The sequence below is a fragment of the Myotis nattereri genome (assembly GCF_964212035.1).
Source record: "Myotis nattereri genome assembly, chromosome: X".
Lineage (NCBI taxonomy): Eukaryota > Metazoa > Chordata > Mammalia > Chiroptera > Vespertilionidae > Myotis > Myotis nattereri.
Window position 1 is genome coordinate 109171496 of NC_138078.1, and position 20053 is coordinate 109191548.

A 20053-nucleotide genomic window follows, 5' to 3' on the forward strand; every position below is an offset into this window, starting at 1 on the left:
CGTACCCATCACCCAGTATCCTTTTGGCCTTTATGTTGCAGGCAGGGAGTACATACTAGTATATACTGCTTAAGAGCAGAGCTGCTAGAGCCAAAATGTCCAAGTTTACTACTTAGTTCTGCTCGTTTCTGGTTGTGTGACCATAGACAGATCACTAAGCCCTTCCTTCATTAAGTTTCCTCATCTGTAAAATGGAGATGATGATAGTACCTACTTACCAGGACTGTTGAAAGGATTACCTAAGTCCATATATGTGAGGCACATAGACTAGTACCTGGCAAAGAGTAAATGCTCTGTACATATTACCTATTAATGTTATGTTGCCCCTTGCCTGTGCAGGGCACAACTATTACCTCCAAACATTAGCACTGCATGGCATGTTCTCCAGATTAGCGGTCGCCAACCTTTCAAACCTCATGGACTACCAGTGGTCCATGGACCACCAGTTGGTGACCACTGCTCCAGACCATGCTGTCTACCTGCCTTGCACTGATCAAAAGTGTATGAAATAGCCCTAGCTATTGGCTCAGTGCATAGAGCATTGGCCTGTGGACTGAAGGGTCCAGGGTTTGATTCTGGGTCAAGGGCACATACCTCAGTTGTAGACTCTGGCCCTGGCCCTGGTCCAGGTGCATGTGGGAGGCAGCCAATCGATGTGTCTCTCTCACATCAATGTTTCTGTCTCTCCCCCTCCCTTGCACTCTAAAAATCAATGTAAAAATATCCTCGAGATAGGATTAACAAAAAATATATGAAACACTATTTATAAAATTAAAGTTTGGTACTGCTAGGAGGCTGGGAGCATGGTTTAAAACAGCTTACCTCCCATATTCTCATTTCTTTAGGAGTTTAATAAATAATCTGAAGAAAACTTAAATTGTATTTTGGCAGTAAAATGGTTGATGATAGCTTAGTACAGTACCGCTTCAAGAAATCTGAGGGATAAGAGGTTTGCATTTTAAACAGAGATATTCTATGTAATAAGGAGCTAATATGCAAATGGTCATCATGCCCTCACGCCAGAACTGCTAAGACACAACACTGTGGAAAGAGGAATGGGGACCAGACAGGCACAAATGAGCTGGGGAGAGAGGAATGGGGAGCAGCCAGGCACAAATGAGCTTGCTAGAGAGGAATGGGGACCAGCCAGGCTGCCACCCGGGAGAGGGACAAGCTGCCTGCCCTGTGGCCCCGGGTGTCAGTGGCTGCACCTGTGGCCTGGGAAAGGGACAAGCCACCCACTCCATGGTCCCAGGCTCCAGCAGCTGGGGCTGCAGCCCGGGAGAGGGACAAGCTGTCTGCTTTGTGGTCATGGGCGCCAGTGGCTGTGCCTGCGGCTGTGGCCCGGGAGAGGGACAAGCCACCCGCCCACGGTCCCCTGTGGCTTCCACCCAGGTGAAGCCGCCCGCCCGTGGTCTCCTGCGGCTGTGGCCGGCCTGGGCGAAGCTGGCCCAGGTCCTGGGTGCCTGCGGCTGGCCGGAGGGAGGGAAGCCCTGAGTCCCGGGTGTGGGGTGAGGCAGAGGCAGTTAGGGGCAGTTAGGCCAGCAGGGGAGCAGTTAGAGGCGATCAGTTAGGCAGGCAAAGGTGGTTAGGGGCGATCAGGCAGGCAGGCAGAGGGGTTAGGGGCTATCAGGCAGGCAGGCAGGCAAGCATTTAGGAGCCAGCGGTCCCAGATTGCGAGAGGCAGTCAGACATCCCCTGAGGGGTCCCAGATTGGAGAGGGTGCAGGCTGGGCTGATTCCCACCCCCCATGCACGAATTTCATGCACTGGGCCTCTAGTTTAATATAAAGACTTGATGCTTCAACTAAAAAATATGTTAAGAGGAGAAATTTAATATCATAAAGATTTTAAAGCTCCTAAAGTCATAACACACAATAGGCAGCTACTAAGAATTATGTTATGCATACCTTTCCCCGAATTTGTTCAAGAAGAATGTTTAGTTTTTAAAACAAGATGTGTCAGTATTAATCAAAAGATGAGGTAAATTATAACCTAGTAAACTTTATTTTTGTTAATCCTCACCCAAGGATATTTTTCAATTATTGATTTTTAAAGAGAGTGGAAGGCAGAGAGGGAATGGGGGAGAGGAGAGAGAAAGACAGGAACATTGATGTGAGAGAGGCACATCGTTTGTTGCCTCCCACATACATCCCAACTGGGATTGGGTATCAAACTTGCAACTCAGGTGTATGCCTTTGACCAGGAACCAAATCTGAGTCCCTTTGGTGTATAGGCCAACACTCTAACCAGCCGGGGCACACCAGCCAGGGCTAAACTTGTTTGTTTGTTTTTTAATATATTTTTATTGATTTCAAAGGGGAAGGGAGAGTGAAAGAGAGATAGAAACATCAATGAGAGAGAATCATTGATTTGAGCCCACAACCCAGAATCGAACCGTCACCTCCTGGTTCATAGGTCAATGCTCAACCACTGAACCATGCCGGCTGAGCTAAACTTGTTTGTTTTTAAAGATAGATAGTGCTTTGGCAGCACGTGTACTAAAATTGGAATGATACAGAGAAGATTAACATGGTTCCTGCACAAGGATGACACACAAATTCATGACAATAAAAAATATTCTAATGGATGCTGCCAAGATAAATATATTTTTGATACTCTTTTTTGGAATTTATCTTCAGAATAGATAATATATTCCTTTGAATAATTTCAAAGAAACTCATTGTTTTTTAAAAAAATGAAACTGTTTATAAGAAGTAAACATTTAATTTTGGATTCAAGTGTGATAAATAAGTTATATAATGAAATTAAGCAATTTTGTTCAAAAAGTAAAGAATGTAGATAGGTTGTTTATATTTTCTCATTAATTTAGGAATTCTGTAGTCATTTCTTATTACGAAAATATTATTTGACCTTTCAACTCTCCAGTTAGGGATATAAGAGGGCCCCCGCAATGATAATAAAGGTATTTTCTTAATTTTGGGAGGTGAGAGAGAAAGTTGTGAGCATTTTAGATTTGGGTAAAGCAGCATGCAGCACCCCCACCATTCCCATGCCGCAGAGTGATTGGCTAGTCTGCCTGTCTGCCTTATAAGGAAAGGAAGGTCCTAAACCAGGGGTGGGCAAACTTTTTGACTCGAGGGCCACAATGGGTTCTTAAACTGGACCGGAGGGCCGGAACAAAAGCATGGATGGAATGTTTGTGTGAACTAATATAAATTCAAAGTAAACATCGTTACATAAAAGGGTACGGTCTTTTTTTTGTTTTGTTTTATTCATTTCAAACGGGCCGGATACGGCCCGCAGGCCATAGTTTGCCCACCCCTGTCCTAAACTCTTGGCTCGGTATTCTAGGTGATCCTGAGTCGGCTGTGACTGAGCTACAATGTGTTTCGCACAACCTGAGCTACATGAAGTGCACTTGGCTCCCGGGAAGAAACACAAGTCCTGACACTAACTATACTCTCTCCTACTGGTAAGTATGGACAAGAGACTTATAGATAAATGACTGATTGTGATGGTGTTGGGAGCCTTTGGATCTAACTTAGTATTTTTTTTTTTTTAAAGAACATCTAATTCTTTTCGGAACACCCCAGGAGATGGGCAGTTTGCTTTAGTGAAAAATGCATTTGATTTTGGTGGCTACTTTGAAAAAACTTTCAAAAATAATTATAGATCCACAGGATGTTGCAAAAATGCACAAGGAGATCCTGCATACCCTTCACCCAGCTTCTCCCAATGGTAACATCCTGTGTAACTAGAGTACAAAATCAAAACCAGAAAATTGGCATTGGTACAGTCCACTCAACTCATCCAATGTTTACCAGTATTAAATGCACTCATCTGAGTGTGTGTGTGTGTAATTCTATGCCAGGGGTCCTCAAATTATGGCCCGCGGGCCACATGCAAGTACAAATATTGTATTTGTTCCCGTTTTGTTTTTTTACTTCAAAATAAGATATGTGCAGTGTGCATAGGAATTTGTTCATAGGTTGTTTTTTTTTAAAACTATAATCCGGCCCTCCAACGGTCTGAGGGACAGTGAACTGGCCCCCTGTTTAAAAAGTTTGAGGACCCCTGCTCTATGCAGTTTTATCACATGTATTGATATAGAATGGTTCCATTACCACAAGGATTCCTTAAGTTTCCCTTTTATAGCCATATCCACCTCCCTTCAGCACCTCCTCTCCCTCTACTCCTTTCCCCCAAGTTTCTAAACTCTGACAACCACTAATCTGTTCATCTCTATAATTTTGTCATTTTAAGAATGTTACTGGAATGGAATCATACAGCATATTAACTGTTAGAGGCTGACTAAAAAAACCCCCACCTCTGTATAGTATCCAAGTTGTTGTGTGTTGTGTGTATTAATAGTTCATGTATTCCTTTTTATTGCTGAGTAGTAGTCCATGATATGGATGTACCAGTTGGTTTAAGCATTTATTTATTGGAGGATATCTTGATTGTTTCTAATTTTTTGCTTATGGATGAGCTGCTGTGAATATTTGTGAACATATATCCATTCTCTGGAATAAATGACCAAGAATACAGTTATTAGGTCCTATGGTAATTGCATATTTAGATTTATAACAAACTGCCAAACTATTTTCTAGAAGGGCTGTACCATTTTCCATTCCTACCAGTAATGTATGAATCTTTGGTGTCTACCTTTAAAAGGGAAAATTATATCATGCCCAGATTTACAAAGTAATTTAGCTCTCCACAAAATAACATATTTGATATTTATGACTACAGCTATAAAACCTGTTAAATTTCTAAATTCATCTTTAATCATTTCCTTTCCTTTAGAGCAGTGGTTTCAATCTTTTTAAAATCCTGATTTCTGGGCTTCATCCTCCAAACCTTGGCTGCACATTAGAATCACCTGGGAATCTTTTTAAACTCTTGATGAGGCCCAGGATTTTAAAAAGATTCCCAGGTGATTCTAATGTGCAGCCAAGGTTGAGAACCACTGCTTTAGAGGCTAGATTCTAGCCGCTAGAATTATTAGCAACAGGACAAGGAAGAAAGGACCAGGTTAATCAATTCAATTCAGTAAAGCTTTAATTAGTACACATTGCGGGTAAAGCACTGAATGGGCAGCTGAGGTAAGATACATGCCTCTTTGCTCCTACAGCTTAAAATGCAGAGAGGTAGGCCCGATCACTTGGATTCCTCTTCTTTTTTCTTATCTTAACTCAAACATTACTTCCTCTCCAGAAAGCCTTTCTTGACCTCTGAAGTCTAGCTTTGTGTGCCCCATCATAGTTGTATCCCACGGAACCTTGCACTTTCCCATGCAATAGTACTCAGCACATTGTGTTGTCGTTTCCTGTTTACTTTGTGGTAGCCCTCCCCAGACTGCGGTCTCCCTTGAGAGCAGGGACTGTGTCTTGTTTTCCCCTGTGCCTGACACATGGTAGGTGCAGGCTCCATATATGAGTTTGAATGTTTGGTAGGAATTAAAGCGAAAGAACATTCGGAACTGGGGTAATAATTTAGGAGGGATAAACAACTCAGGAACATTATGGTTCAGGGCTAAAAAGAGGAGGATTGAGTAGATTTGACTCCCTAAAGCAGTGATGGTGAACCTTTTGAGCTCGGGTGTCAGCATTTTTAAAACCTTAACTTAACTCTGGTGCCGTGTCACATATAGAAATTTTTTAATATTTGCAACCATAGTAAAACAAAGATGTATATTTTTGATATTTATTTTATATATTTAAATGCCATTTAACAAAGAAAAATCAACCAAAAAAATGAGTTTGCGTGTCACCTCTGACACGCGTGTCATAGGTTCGCCATTACTGCCCTAAAGAATTGCTAGTGAAAGGGCTATAGAACTAAGTCTTAAAAGGAATAGCCTGGCTCTGTTGATGTTGCAGTGAAGTCTGGAGAGAGCTGTTATTACAGGCTTTTAAGAGCTCTTAAGAGTTAGTAACATCCTTTGTTTATTGCGCTATTAACTCCTTTTGCTTTCCCTGGAATCAGTATTGGTATAATCACAGGGAAGATCTTTAAAGAGTCTGTGTCTATAGAGGGGGCAGGGAAAGGAAACGGACCTGCCTCGAAACTTTGTTATTCCATAGCAAGACTACCCAGGAAAGTAACCCAGATATAGGAATTGGGGTGATGTAGATGGTGATGTAGCCCTTGGATTTCTTACAAGAAAAATAGGGAAGTGTCTTGGGCAATATACTAGCACAACCAAGTCTTAAAGCAAGTTGTGAAATGATTGCCCTCCTGGGTGAATAAATTACACAAGACTGGAACAACCAATCTTCTTTCAGGTTGATGCATTGTCCTGCCAAAGCTGATAACAGACAGTGCCTGGATTGCCTTTCAGCCTGCAAACCAAAATCTACCATCATTGGATGTGGCTCAAGAAGTCATCCCAAGAGAGTGATGGTTCCTTGCACTCAATGGGGCAGGGATTAGGAGTAGCACTTCTTGTCATACACATTCCTGGAGTTGGTCATTAGCATAGACTCTTGTTATAATAAAAACCTGCACTGTCCAACACAGGAGCCACTAGCCAACATGTGATTATTTACATTTTAATTTAAGTTAATTAAAATTAAAGCGAATTAAAACTTCATTGTTCAAGTCTTACTAGACAGTTTCACATGTGGCTAGTGGCTCTTGTATTAGATAGCACAGATATCGAATATTTCCATAACCCCAGAAAATTTTGTTGGCCTGTGCTGATATAGATTCTATATTTTCTGCCCTCACCATCCCATAACTTATTCTTTTCTGGAGCCACACTCCCTAGGTTCAAATCTTGGCTCTCTTTCTTACTAGCAAGTGTAATTTGGGTCAAGTGCCTTCTCTTTGAGCCTCAGTTTTGTAAACTGTAAAATGGAAATAGTAATAGTAGTACTACTTCAGGTTGTTGTAAGGGCCGCTGTTGTATGAAAAGTGTTTAGAGCCATGTCTGACCACTAACATGTATAGAGTAAGCACTCCATACATGATAGCTATATTGTTTTATATTATTCATCCCACTCCCTTGCAGATATAGCCAGTACACATTGCTGGCCTCTTCTCCTATCTTGAAGGAATAGCACCTAGCCCATACTTCCAGCTCTTCTGCTCTCCCCTAGAGAGATTCTTTACAATCAGAATCACAAAAGAAGGAGAGACATATGGCTCATTCCTTACCAAGCATTTGAAATTGATTTAGGTATCAGTTTAAATCATGTAAAGCTCTCAGACTGTTTCCCTAATCCCCAATCCAAAAATGTAGTGTCATTTTGAAGCCCCAGGGTTGTGACTTGTGGCTCTGGAGGGACAGTCTGGCATTGAAGGAGCCTGACCTTAGTAGCTCCCGACTAGCCATGTCAGTGAGTTTTAGGGAATTTCTTGCCACATTAATCATCTTCAGAGTTGAGGAAATAGTCTTTTATTTGTCCATTCCCTCTGTATGTTTGCAGTTTGAGTCTGTGGAGGATTTCAGTGTGTGAATTTTAAAGATTTTTAAAAATATGTTTTTATTGATTTCAGAGAGAGGAAGGGAGAGGGAGAGAGAGATAGAAATATCAGTGAGAGAGATACATTGATCACTTCCTCCTTCATGCCCCCTACTGAGGATTGGCCTGCAACCTCCTGGTGCAGGGGATGATGTTCAACCAACTGTGCCACACAGGCTGGGCCAGTGTGTGAATTTTTAACACGAAGCAGCTAAATGCCTTCTGTCTTAGCTTATCATCTAATCTTTCACAGGAAGTCCCCCCAAATTGTCTATTCAAAACCAATATTTCCCAGCCAGCGTGGCTCAGTGGTTGAGCATTGACCCATGAATCAAGAGATCACTGAGTCTTCCCGGTTGGGGCGCATGCCCGGGTTTCGGGTTCAGTTCCCAGTAGGAAGAGTGCAGGAGGCAGCCAATCGATGTTTTTCTTGATGTTTCTCTCTCATTGATGTTTCTATCTATCCTTCTCCCTCTCTCTCTAAAATCAACAAAAAACATTTTAAGAAACATTAGTTCACTTTTTCTTATTTTTTCTAAATTACAACAAAAAATAAATTTTATATCTGGGGTCCATGAAAATATGTGACATACTCAGGGACAAAACTGAAAAAGGAATCTCGATTCCCATTAGAAGAGTTCCTTTCATTATTTGAAACAAAAAAAAAATTAACTTTCTACGTAGTTTTCTTTAGTTATGTAACAGAAATGTCATCAGTATCTTGGTTTCTGTTTCTGGCTGTCTGTGGAAAACATTCCAGGCCTGTCTGTTCTAAAAACTAGCCAAGGAAGTGAGTTTTTAAAAGACTGTTTTCCTTCATGAACCACTGGGGCCTACAATTAGGAACAAAGCCTTATGTACTGTTTCTTAAGGGACAAGAGCATTTTGTTATATTGAAGAATTTCTTTGCACAGCCTTTGAAGGATTAAATATATTAGATCTGAACTTTTCTTTTTTTTAATACCTTATTTTCTTGGAGCAGTTTTAGGTTTACAACAAAATTGAGAGGAAGATACAGAAATTTCCCACATAACCCCTATCCCCACACATGCACAGACTCCCCTATTATCAACATCCCCCACCAGAATGGTACATTTGTTACCAATGGTGAACCTACTTTGACACATCATTATCACCCAAAGTCCATAGTTTATCTTAGGGGTCACACTTGCTGTTAAATATTTTATGTGTTTGGATGCGTGTATAATAACATGTATCCACGATTATAGTATCATGCAGAGTATTTTCCTTGCCCTAAAATTCTTTATTCTCTGCCTTTTCATCTCTTCCCCCAACCCCTGACAAACACTGATCCTTTTACGGTCTCTATAGTTTTGCCTTTTCCCAGAATGTCATATAGTTGGAATCATATAGTATCTAGCCTTTTCAAACTGGCTTCTTTTACTTAGTAATATGAATTTAAGGTTCTTCCATGTCTTTTCATGGCTTGATAGCTCATTTCTTTTTAGGGCTAAATAATGTTCCATTTTCTGGGTGTACCACAGTTTATTTTATCCATTCACCTACTGAAGGACATTTTGGTTGCTTTCAAACTCTAACAATGAATGGTATATGCAGGATTTGTGTGGACATAAGTTTTCATTGATTTCAGAGAGATGAAGGGAGAGGGAGAGAGAGAGAGAGAAACATCGATCGCTGCCTCCTGCAGGCCCCTACCAGGGATTGAGCCTGCAACCTGAAGGACTAAAGGACATATTGGTTGCTTTCCAACTCTGGCTATGAATGGTATATGCAGGATTTTATGTGGACATAAGTTTTTAACTCCTTTAAGTAAGTACTAGAGTATGATTGCTGGATTGTATGGTAAGAATATGTTCACTTTTTAAAGAAACTTCCAAATTGTCTTCCACAGTGACCATTTTGCATTCCCACCAGTAATGAATGAAAGTTCCTGTTGTTCCACATACTTACCAGCATTTGGTATCATCAGCATTCTGGATTTTGGCCATTTTGATAGGTGTTTAGTGTTATATTGTTGCTTTAATTTGCATTTCTCTGTTGTGGAACATCTTTTCATGTGCTTACTTACCATCTATCTATCTTTGGTGAGGTGTCTGTGAGGGTCTTTGGCCCATTTTTTAGTTGGGTTGTTTGTTTTCTTGTTGAGTTTTTAGAGTTCTTTGTGTATTTTTTGGATATTAGCCCTTTAGCAGATGTGTCTTTTGCAAATATTTTCTTGCATTCTGTGGCTTGTTTTCTTATTTTCTTGATATTGTCTTGCAGAGCAGAAGTTTTTAATTTTAATGAAGTCTAGCTTATTATTTCTTTTATAGATCGTACCTTTGGTGTTGTGTCTAAAAAAGTCATTATCATACCTAAGTTCATCTAGGTTTTATTCTATGTTATTACATAGAAGATTTATAATTGTACATTTTACATTTAAGTCTGTGACCCATTGTGAGTTTAGTTTTGTGAAGGGTGTAAGGTCTGTGACTAGATTTATTGTTTGCATGTGGACGTCTAGCTGTTCTGGCACCATTTGTTGAAAAGACTATCTTTGCTCCTTGGTATTGCCTTTGCTCCTTTGTTAAAGATCAGTTGACTGTATTTATGGGAGTAGATCTAAGTTTTATAAATCCTGATTTGCAGTAGAATCCGCTGGAGAATTGCTGTTAAAATGCTGATCCCTAGGCCTTCTAAATAGGATCCTCTGGGAGAGGGTTTGAGGAATCTACATTTTAAATGACTATAGATGATTCTGCGATAACAGGTCAAGGGTTTTGAACTCTTTACTCTTAGTCCATTATTTAAACTGTTTCCCTTTGCACAGCTCCCATTGTGGCTGATAATGTAAAGCTTGACTCTTCCGCCACTTACTACAAAACAGAACCCTTTGATAGCATAGACAAAAAAGTGTAGCGAGCACATTCTCTGTGCTTGCACTGTGCTAGGTGCTGATGATCATTGAGGAAAGGTATATGCAAAGGTTTTCGAAATGGGAAGTAATACACTAGCAGTACTGGTTATGGAAGACAGTTAAAACCACATGGTGAAGTAAGACCCTTAGAAAGCCAGTGTATTCTGGAACATAGATCTGGCAGTGATTGGAGGGAACTAATACTGAAGGTCCCAGAGGTCAGTCTGGAGAAGACATGAAATCCGAAGTGATTAGGACATAAAACTGGGTGAGACCAATGGAAATATCACAGGAGAGAATTCAAGAAGCTTTGCAAAGAAAGAAATAACAGAATTTAGTGATAGAATATAGGGAAAGGAAGGGGAAAATGTAATTTCAAAGACTGAAATTGAGGAGCCCAGAGGAAATGAGCTCAGACTGGTGGAAATTTGGAACATTAGAAGGAAAGGCAATTTGTCAGGGAAAAGGGGACATATGTTTTGGTCATTGAATTTGAGGCAAGAGTGGAACACTAGAATGGAGCATTTGGAAATCTGGGATTGGATCCAAGGTGAGAGGTTAGGACTAGGCATCCCTAGCATAGAAATTCTAATCAAAGGATGGAAATTGTAGGCTGGGGCTGAACAGATGTGGGACTAAGAAATACAGAGAGATGTGCAGAAGGCTATTGACTGGATGGAAACCCTCTGAGAAGAGGAGAAGGGAGTGGAACAAGACAAGAAAACAAGGAAGGAGCAGAAAGCGGGACCAGAGGAGAACCATGGAATTCAGCAGATGGAATATTTTCAAGAAGCATAAAACTTCTCAACCTGCCCTCATAACACTTCATATTCAGAAGAAGGAAAAGAACCAGTACTCCTATAGTTTCCATGGCTATAGGAACATTTGTTTCTCTTAGAGTATAAAATGGAACCATGTAAAGTATCGTTTTAGAAAAATCTATCTTGCAAATATTGCTTTTCATGGACATCTTAGGTCATTCAAAACAAAACAAAATAAAACAAAACCCAACCCAACAATGTCTGCCTTTGTTTCTTGAGTTTCTTGTTAAAAATAATGCAGAAGATTGTCTCATTTTACCTTGTAGGCACAGCAGCCTGGGGAAAATTCACCAGTGTGAAAACATCTCTAGAGAAGGTCAACGCATTACTTGTTCTTTTACTCTGACTAAAGTAAATAATTCCAGTGTCGACCCACAGAGTGTTCAAGTGATGGTCAAGGATAATGCAGGAAAAATTAGACCATCCTTTCATATAGTGCCTTTAACTTCTCGTGGTAAGTTTTCAAAGTCCTCTATGACAGCGCGGATAAAAGTGTTAATGTCTTTTGAAAAATCAATACATACAATAGAAACAGATTTTGTTTTCAAGATCTTACCAGAAAAAAGACTATGTTTATATATCTTTATTTGATCTTTTTTAAAGAAGCAAGTTTAGAAATTATTTTATTTAGTACCTATGCACATGTTTTCTCCTTGTTAACTTATGAGTACACTGAGACAGCAAGCAGTTAGTTATAGAACCAAGATTGGAACCCAGGCTCTCTGACTTTTAAGATCTGTTCTCTTTTACTTATAATACTTGACAGGATGGTGCTTCAGAATAACTGTGATTGAATATAGTTCCTGAACAATCTATGTTATAGTTTATTTTTAAAAAGCTTAAACTGGAGGTAGAATGATCAGGGGTGATATTCAAATTGTCTAACATTCTGAGTGGTCCAGGCACTGATCAGTGAGAACAACCAGTGCAGCTGAGTATCAGCCTATTAGGAAGAGCCTCCCACTTGAAAATAAAATATCTGCTTGAGGTGCTAGCTTCTTCACTTTGGAAAAGCTATATACATTCTCTTTGTTTCCTCATCTATAAAATGGGGTGCATGGTCCCTCTTGATCTCAAAGGATTGTACATTTAACCCTTGAACAGCATGGGTTTGAACTGTGTGGGTCCACTTATACATGTATTTTTTTCAATCTGTACAGTGCTGTAAATGTATTTTTCATATGATTTTCTTAACATTTTCTCTAGCTTACTTTATTATAAGAATACAGTATATAATACGTATAAAAATACATATGCATCAATCAACTGTTTGTATTATCGGGAAGGCTTCTGGTTAGTAGTAAGTTATTAGTTGTTAAGTGGTTAGGGAGTCAAATTTATATGCAGATTTTTGACTAGGGGTGGCAGTGACTCCCTTAACCCTCTGTTGTTCAAGGGTCAACTGTAGAAGGTTCAAATGATGTGAGGTGTATAAAAGTGTTTTGTAAATCTCTGAAGCAGACTACTGTAAGCATTGTGTTTGTTTATATGTTGCAATACCCCGACAAGGAGCTCAGATACTGGCTAAATGGTATACAGAAAATGTATAGGCAAATAACCATGAATTAACAAAAGTTCCCAAGTCTGTGAGCAGAACACTATTTGCTCTTTCAGATACTCAGGGAAGTGAATTCTAATAGTGAACCAAAGGGAGCTTAGTTTGTAGGTCCAGGGAGTGAAGTTGCGGTAACATGCCAAGTGGGATAATCTGAAGCAAAGCCCTTCTTTGTCCTCTTCCTTGCTTGGCAGGTTGTCCTCGATGGACCTTTTGAAGCTCATTTTGCTAATTTTCTTCCTAGAGATTAGTGGTGACATAAAGGGAGATACTTCTCAGCTAGAAGGTGACATCTTCAGATTTTTTGTTAATTATTCATTCTCTTCTGTTGCGCGGTCTTACACATAGCTGACTCCCAAAAAAACTAAATTGACTAATTTTTTTTTTTACTTTATTTTACATTGTGGTTATAATCACATAACATTAAATTTATCATCTTAACCATTTCTAAATGTACTGTTCAGCAGCTAAATATATTCACATTGTTGTGCATCAGATCTCAAGAACTTTTTATCTTGTAAAACTGAAACTTAATGGCCCAAAACACTAATTACCTCTCATCCCTCCCCCCTGCTCTTGGTAACCACCTTCTTTCTGTTGCTATGATTTTGACTACTTTGGAAACTTCATAAATGGAATCATATAGTAGTTGTCCTTTTGTGATGGGCTTATTTCACTTAGCATAATGTCCTTGAGGTTCATCATCGTTGTAGCATGTGTCAGAGACTAGGCTAATGTTTAAATTGTGGTCTTTGATTGGCAAAATGGGTAACAGCTGGGGAAACCCCTTGCACTTGGTGCCCCCTGTTACCCATTTAGGTGGAGGCACATCTGGACCAGACACTTCTTTTCTTTATGATGCAGCTGGATGTCTTGATTGTACACTGGCCATGTTCTAACCAGATGCATATCAGAGTTCATGCCATTTTCCAGACACCTAAAGATGTTCCTTAAATCCATTACTAGGCAATTTAACATAAGCTTCCTTCATTAACCATGGCTAATCAGAAATCTAGAACTGTATGCCTGATCATGGAAGGCCATTAAAAGTATCAGCCCTATTTTGATTTAACTTTGTGACTTTTGTTATCTGTTCCCACATATGTATCTCATCAAAATAAACTCTGGAAGCTAATTTGTATTCTTCTATTTCTCTTTCAGTGCAACCTGATCCTCCACATATTAAAAGGCTCTTCTTTCAACATGGTGACTTATACGTGCTAGGGAAGAATCCACAGAATTTTATTAGCACTTGCTTATCTTATCAAGTAGAAGTCAATAACAGCCAAACTGAGACGCATTATATTTTATCTGTAAGTGTTTCTTAGATTGTTGTCTTTATTTGGACGTTTTTCTTTCACTTGAATTTCTTATAGTATAACACATTGAAATATCAATGAAATTTAGCTCTTAGATTTGTCACATAATTATGATGATGATAATTCCTTGTCTGAAATAGGTTGGTGAAAGGTTTGAGGGTTTATGATAGCATTGACTGCAAGATTTAAGCCATATATTAATTCATTTGCTCAAAAAAATTTTATTAGACCTGGTTCTTGTGGCTCAGTTGGTTGAAAATCGTCCTGTGCATTGAAACATCACTGGTTCCATTCCTGGCCAGGGCACATGCCCAGGTTGTAGGCTTGAACCCTTGTTGGGGTGTGTGCAGGAGGCAGCTGATCAACGTTTCTCTCACATCAATGTTTTTCTCTCCCTCTTCCTTCCTTGCTCTCTAAAAAAATCAATAAAAACATATTTCAAAAAAATTTTATTATGTGACTACCATGTGCCATGCACTATATAAATATAAATAAGAAGATAAATATATAAATGAATAAGCTAATTTTAGGGAATGGATGCTATGAAGAAAATTAAATGGGGTGATATAGTACAGTGATGGGAAGGCCTGAGGGAATAGTAGGTAGGGTAATCATCCAAAGTGGTGACCAGAGATGAGACCAGAATGATGAGCAGGAGCTAGCCATGTGAAGATCTGGGGTTGAAGAGGACAGCAAGTACAAAGCCTTGGAAGGAATGAGTGTGGCATGTGTGAAAAACAGAATGAACTCTAGAGTCAGATCAGGTAGATACTTGAAGGCTCTGGTATGGCCATTCAGTTTTCTTAGAGTTTGTGGCAACTAAAGTATTCAAATTTGAGTAGTTAGTATTGGTTGGATTATATACAGTTTTATTATTCCGAATCTAGTACAAAATATGCTAATTAGAGGTCCCTGTGGGACACTGGGCATAACATCATGCAGCATAACCTCAGGGCATCAGTCTCATTGATAGACTTTAGAGTAGAGGTCACAAACTGGGCCTCAGACATTTTTGTTTGGGCCACAAACTGGAGTTTTGTTTGTCTTTTTAATTTGAAATTTTTACCTAGATTTAAAACTGTGGTACCCGAAGAGTGTAGTTTCCATAAGGTGGCACCTCAAGACCACAGGGACTGTGCCACTCAGTTGTGTGCCACCTGCCCCGGCCCTGTGCATTTGAGTTTTAGAGGTTCGAAACCAAGTGTTTTGTATTGGCTTTTAAAGGAGCCCAGCACACGTGGGCAAATTCCTTGGTTCAATTGCTTTAGCTACTCAAGGGAGTTTCAAAATACAGACTTATCATGGTTTGACTTACGATGGCACAAAAAACGATACACATTTGCTAGAAACTGTACTTTGAAGTTTGAATTTTGATCTTTTCCTGGACTAGTGCTATGCAGTATGATACACTCTCATGTGTAATTAATTTTAGCAATGCTTCAAACATTCTTCAGGCCCACTGTGCTTTTAACTGTGTACATTAGTGATGACTATCCATTGTTTTTCACTTTTGGTACAGTATTCAATAAATTATATGCGATATTCAACACTTTATTATACAGCTAGAGGCCCAGTGCATGAATTTGTGCACTAGTGGGGTCCAGCCAGCCTGCCCTGATGGGGGCCATCGGGGGTGGGCGGCTGGGGCAAGGGGCCATGAGCAGGGCCGGCCGGGGCTAGGGGCTGTGGGTGGTTTGCTGGCTGCCCCCACCACCTCTGATCAGGGTCGGGGTGCCCGCTCAGGGGTGGGGCCAGCCGGGGCGAGCGGCTGTGGGCGTTCTGGTCGTTCCGCCATTTGGTCAATTTGCATATTACCCTTATTAGATTATTTTGCCCCACTTTAGGTCATGTAAGTGTTCTGAGAATGTTTAATATAGGCTAGGCTAAGCTATGATGTTCAGTAGGTTAGGTGTATTAAATGCATTTTCGACTTCGGATATTTTCAACATATGAGGTGTTTATTGGGATGCAACGCCATCATAAGTTGAGGAGCATCTCTACTTACTAAAATAAGCCAGTGTTGACAGTTTAATAACTCCAAAGGAAGCGACCAGGTCCACAGCTGATCAGAGCTCTTCTGGGCATTTGCAGATCAATCTACTTCTGAAATAGAGTAACCATGATCTAGAACAGAAACCGATGTCCCCATACAATACTGCAAAGGGAAAAGGCAAAGGGCTTCCAAGTGGGGAGTGGGTGCAACTTGCATTTCCAACTAAGTGAGCTATCAGAAAACTGAAATATACTTGCTTTCTCCAGCCTTTATTGCTCTCATGTCAAATCCCGAATACATATGCTGCTTGTATTACTCATTTGGCACTGAATTATGTCCTGCTAGTTACTCTGATCACCTGTTTTGGCCTGTTCTCTCCACTAAAAATATAAGCTGCTGTAGGGAGGAGTTAGGTGGTGTTTACTTTGTGCTGTTCCTGCTATTAATAGCAGCTAACATGTATTGAGAAATTAGTATGCACTAGGTATTTTAATAAGCACTTGATCTGAATTGTCTCATTAAGTCCTCACAGTAACCCCAATGCTCTATCCCAGCCATGGGCAAACTACTGCCCGCGGGCCGGATCCGGCCCATTTGAAATGAATAATACTAAAAAAAAAAAAAAAAAAAAAAAGACCGTACCCTTTTATGTAATGATGTTTACTTTGAATTTATATTAGTTCACACAAACACTCCATCCATGCTTTTGTTCTGGCCCTCCGGTCCAGTTTAAGAACCCATTGTGGCCCTCGAGTCAAAAAGTTTGCCCACCCCTGATCTAGGTGCTGTCCCCCTCCCCATTTTACAGATGAGAAAACTCAGTCTCAGAGAATACTCCTAAGATCACATTTCTAGAAAGTGGTAGAGTCAAAATTTCAGCAAAAGTCCAAGTTCAATGATTTTGTTCTTAAACACTGTGGAGCACATCAATACTTCCTCTTAATACTAACAGCCATCAATTATTAAGTGTTTATGATATGCTACAAATATCCTCTTCTGTGTACTTCTCATACGGTGGTTTATAATAATTCATGAAGTAGTTTACATTTTATAGAGAAACTAAGGCTCAGAGAGGTTAAGTAACTTATTACGGACCATACAGCTAATAAGTATGACTTCAAAAGTTGGTCTCCACGTATTAAACCTTGACAAAGAATACTTGGTATAACACCATTTGTGTAGTCATCACTTAACACATTTTTGTTGAATTAAATTACTTTATTTTTTATGAACTTCTGAACAGAAGAGAACACACATATATGGAACTTATTAATCTAAATCAGAACTATAGCCTATGTGGAGTTAATTCTATTTATACACTTGAGTGTAATGTACTCTCTCCTAGCAGATGGTCAGCAGCTGCTTCCTCTCCTAGAATGTCATCAGCTTTTGTGTGCTCTCTTGAGTTCTGCTGGTTAAACCTTTTTTTCTTTTTTTCTTTTTGCAAGACTTTTTGAGGAATTATTTTGCCTGGTGTTCCAGTTAAGAGAGGGAAGTAGGCTGGAACATGAACTGTGCCATCACATGAGGGCTGTGGTCAGACAGAGGTAGCTCATGACAGAATCACAAAGTAAGAATGACTTGTTTTTGGCCACCCCCATCCCTGCAAACTGTCTACTTGGTTCTCTGTGCCTTTGTTTTCCTTTTCTCATAGAGGTATCTGAGCAGCTGATAAATAACACAAGAGGATTTACATTTGAACAAGAGCCCAAGGCCTTTAATTTACACAATAATTTACTGACTTTGGAATCTATCTATCTATCTATCTATCTATCTATCTATCTATCTATCTACCTATCTGGGAGATGGTCCAAGGGAGGGAGGACATCAGCCTGCAACCTGATCCCTCAAGTGGTAGTTGACACTTGGGATTCCCCAGTAGGCCTCTAATTCCATATGACCAGCAGTGGGGTACAGTAGTCCCTGAGTAGCTTTTTCTCTGCACCTATATGAGGTATTGAAAGGATGACCCTTCATCATTCAGCTGGCCTTTCAGCTCTTAACAAATACTGATAGGAACCATTTAGTGAATGACATTGAATGCCAAAAATTATAGCTATATATGTTCTGTTCTTTGTCCCATGTTTAAATATCTCTGATAGAAGTTGAATACATATATATATATATATATATATATCCTATCTAATAATAGACAAACATGGTAATTAACCATACCTTCACTACGCCCCCCATTGGCTAATCAGCATGATATGCAAATTAACCGCCAACAGAGATGGCGGCTAATTTGCATATGTAGGCGCCAAGCGATGGAGCAAACCCCGCTGGCCCCCGGGAGGAGCAGTGAGCGAAGGCTGGTGTGGCAAGCGAAGAGCTAAGCCCGCCATGCCGGCCCCACCCCCTGGGCCCAAGCAGCGAAGAGTGAAGCCTGCTGCGCCGGCCCCTCCTGGCGAAGAGCGAAGGCCTGGGTTCTGGGCGCCGGAGGAAAACTGGTGCCAGCAGCCAGGGGAAGGGGCCCCCGAGGGGCCCCAGAGTGAGAGAGGGCACAGGCCGGGCTGAGGGACCCACCCGAGTGCACAAATTTTTGTGCACCGGGCCACTAGTGTGTGTGTGTGTGTGTGTGTGTGTGTGTGTGTGTGTGTATACTCATTTCTCACCTGAGGATATGTTTTTATTGATTTTAGTGGGAGAGGGAAAAGAGAGAGAAACATCAATTGGCTACCTCCTATATGCACCCCAGCTCGGATGGAACCCGCAACCTTGAGTATGTGTCCTGACCAGGAATTGAACCTGCAAACTTTTGGTGCACAGGATGATGCTCCAACTAACTGAGCCACACTGGTGAGGGCATAAAAGTTGAATTATCATATATAATAAAGTGGCAATATGCAAATTGACCCTCACACCCTCACAAGATGGCTGCCTACAACCAGGCTGGCAGGGGGGGGGTAGTGAGGGATGACCAAATGACTGAACACGCAGGCTGCATGGGGCAACTAGGCCGGCAGGGGGGGGCAGTTGGGGGCAATCAGGCCAGCAGGTGGGCAGTTAGGGATGACCAGGCAGGCAGGGTGGTGCAGTGGGGATGACCAGGCTTGTGGGGGGGCAGTTGGGGGCAATTAGGCTGACAGGGGGACCAGTAAGGGGCAACAAGGCCAGTGGGGGGGCAGTTGGGGGCGACCAGGCCAGCAGAGGGGGGCAATTGAGGGCTACCTGGCTGGCAGCAGGGGGCAGTTAGGGGCAACCAGGCCGGCAGGGGAGGCAGTTAGGGGCAATCAGGCTGGCACACATAGGCAGTGAGGGGCAATCAGGCCAGCATGGGGGCCAGTTAGGGGTGACCAGGCAGGAAGGCAGGTGAGTGATTAGGAGCCAGCAGTCCAGGATTGTGAGAGGGATGTCGGACATCCCCCAAGGGGTCCTGGATTGGAGAGGGTGCAGGCTGGGCTGAGGGGACCTGGCCCCTGTGCACAAATGTAGTGCACCCGGCCTCTAGTTTTTTATATAAATGTCTAATCACTATGTTATACACCTGAAACTAATATAATGTATGTCAACTGTAATTGAAAAATAAAAAAAAATATTTTTAAAAAAAGACATTTTTCCACCCTTACTGAGATATAATTAACATGTAAAAATATATATATATATATATTTAGGGTGTACAGTGTGATTATTTTCAAGGTGTACAACATGATGATTTAATATACATGCACTTTGTGAAATGATATCCACAATCAAACTAACATCCATCACCTCACACAGTTACCTTTTTTTTTTTGGTGTGGTGAGAACACTTAAAATCTACTCTCACAGCAAATTTCAAGTATACAATACAGTATTATTAACTATAATCACTGTGCTATCCATTAGATCTTCAGAACTTATAACTGAAATTTTACACCCTTTGATGAACATCTTCCCATTTTTCATATCCCCTAGCCTCTGGCAACTACTACTCTATTCTCTGCTTCTATGAATTTGACTTTTTTAGATCCCACATATAAGTGAGAGCATATAATATTTATATTTCTCTGTCTTATTCCACTTAGCATAATCCCCTCAAGTTTCCTCGAAGTTATCACAAATGGCAGGATTTT

The 20053-nt window shown here is 40.7% G+C and overlaps 1 protein-coding gene across 1 annotated transcript in view; it reads left to right on the forward strand.

Annotated features, from left to right (window-relative positions):
• The window catches only part of IL13RA1 (interleukin 13 receptor subunit alpha 1), a 61987-nt gene that overhangs the window by 16997 nt on the left and 24937 nt on the right, over positions 1-20053 (forward strand). The window contains exons 4-6 of the mRNA XM_081115035.1: positions 3315-3435; positions 11398-11585; positions 13848-13999. Of these exons, the coding sequence (XP_080971161.1) occupies positions 3315-3435; positions 11398-11585; positions 13848-13999 (461 nt within the window). The remainder of the gene's footprint in view (positions 1-3314; positions 3436-11397; positions 11586-13847; positions 14000-20053) is intronic.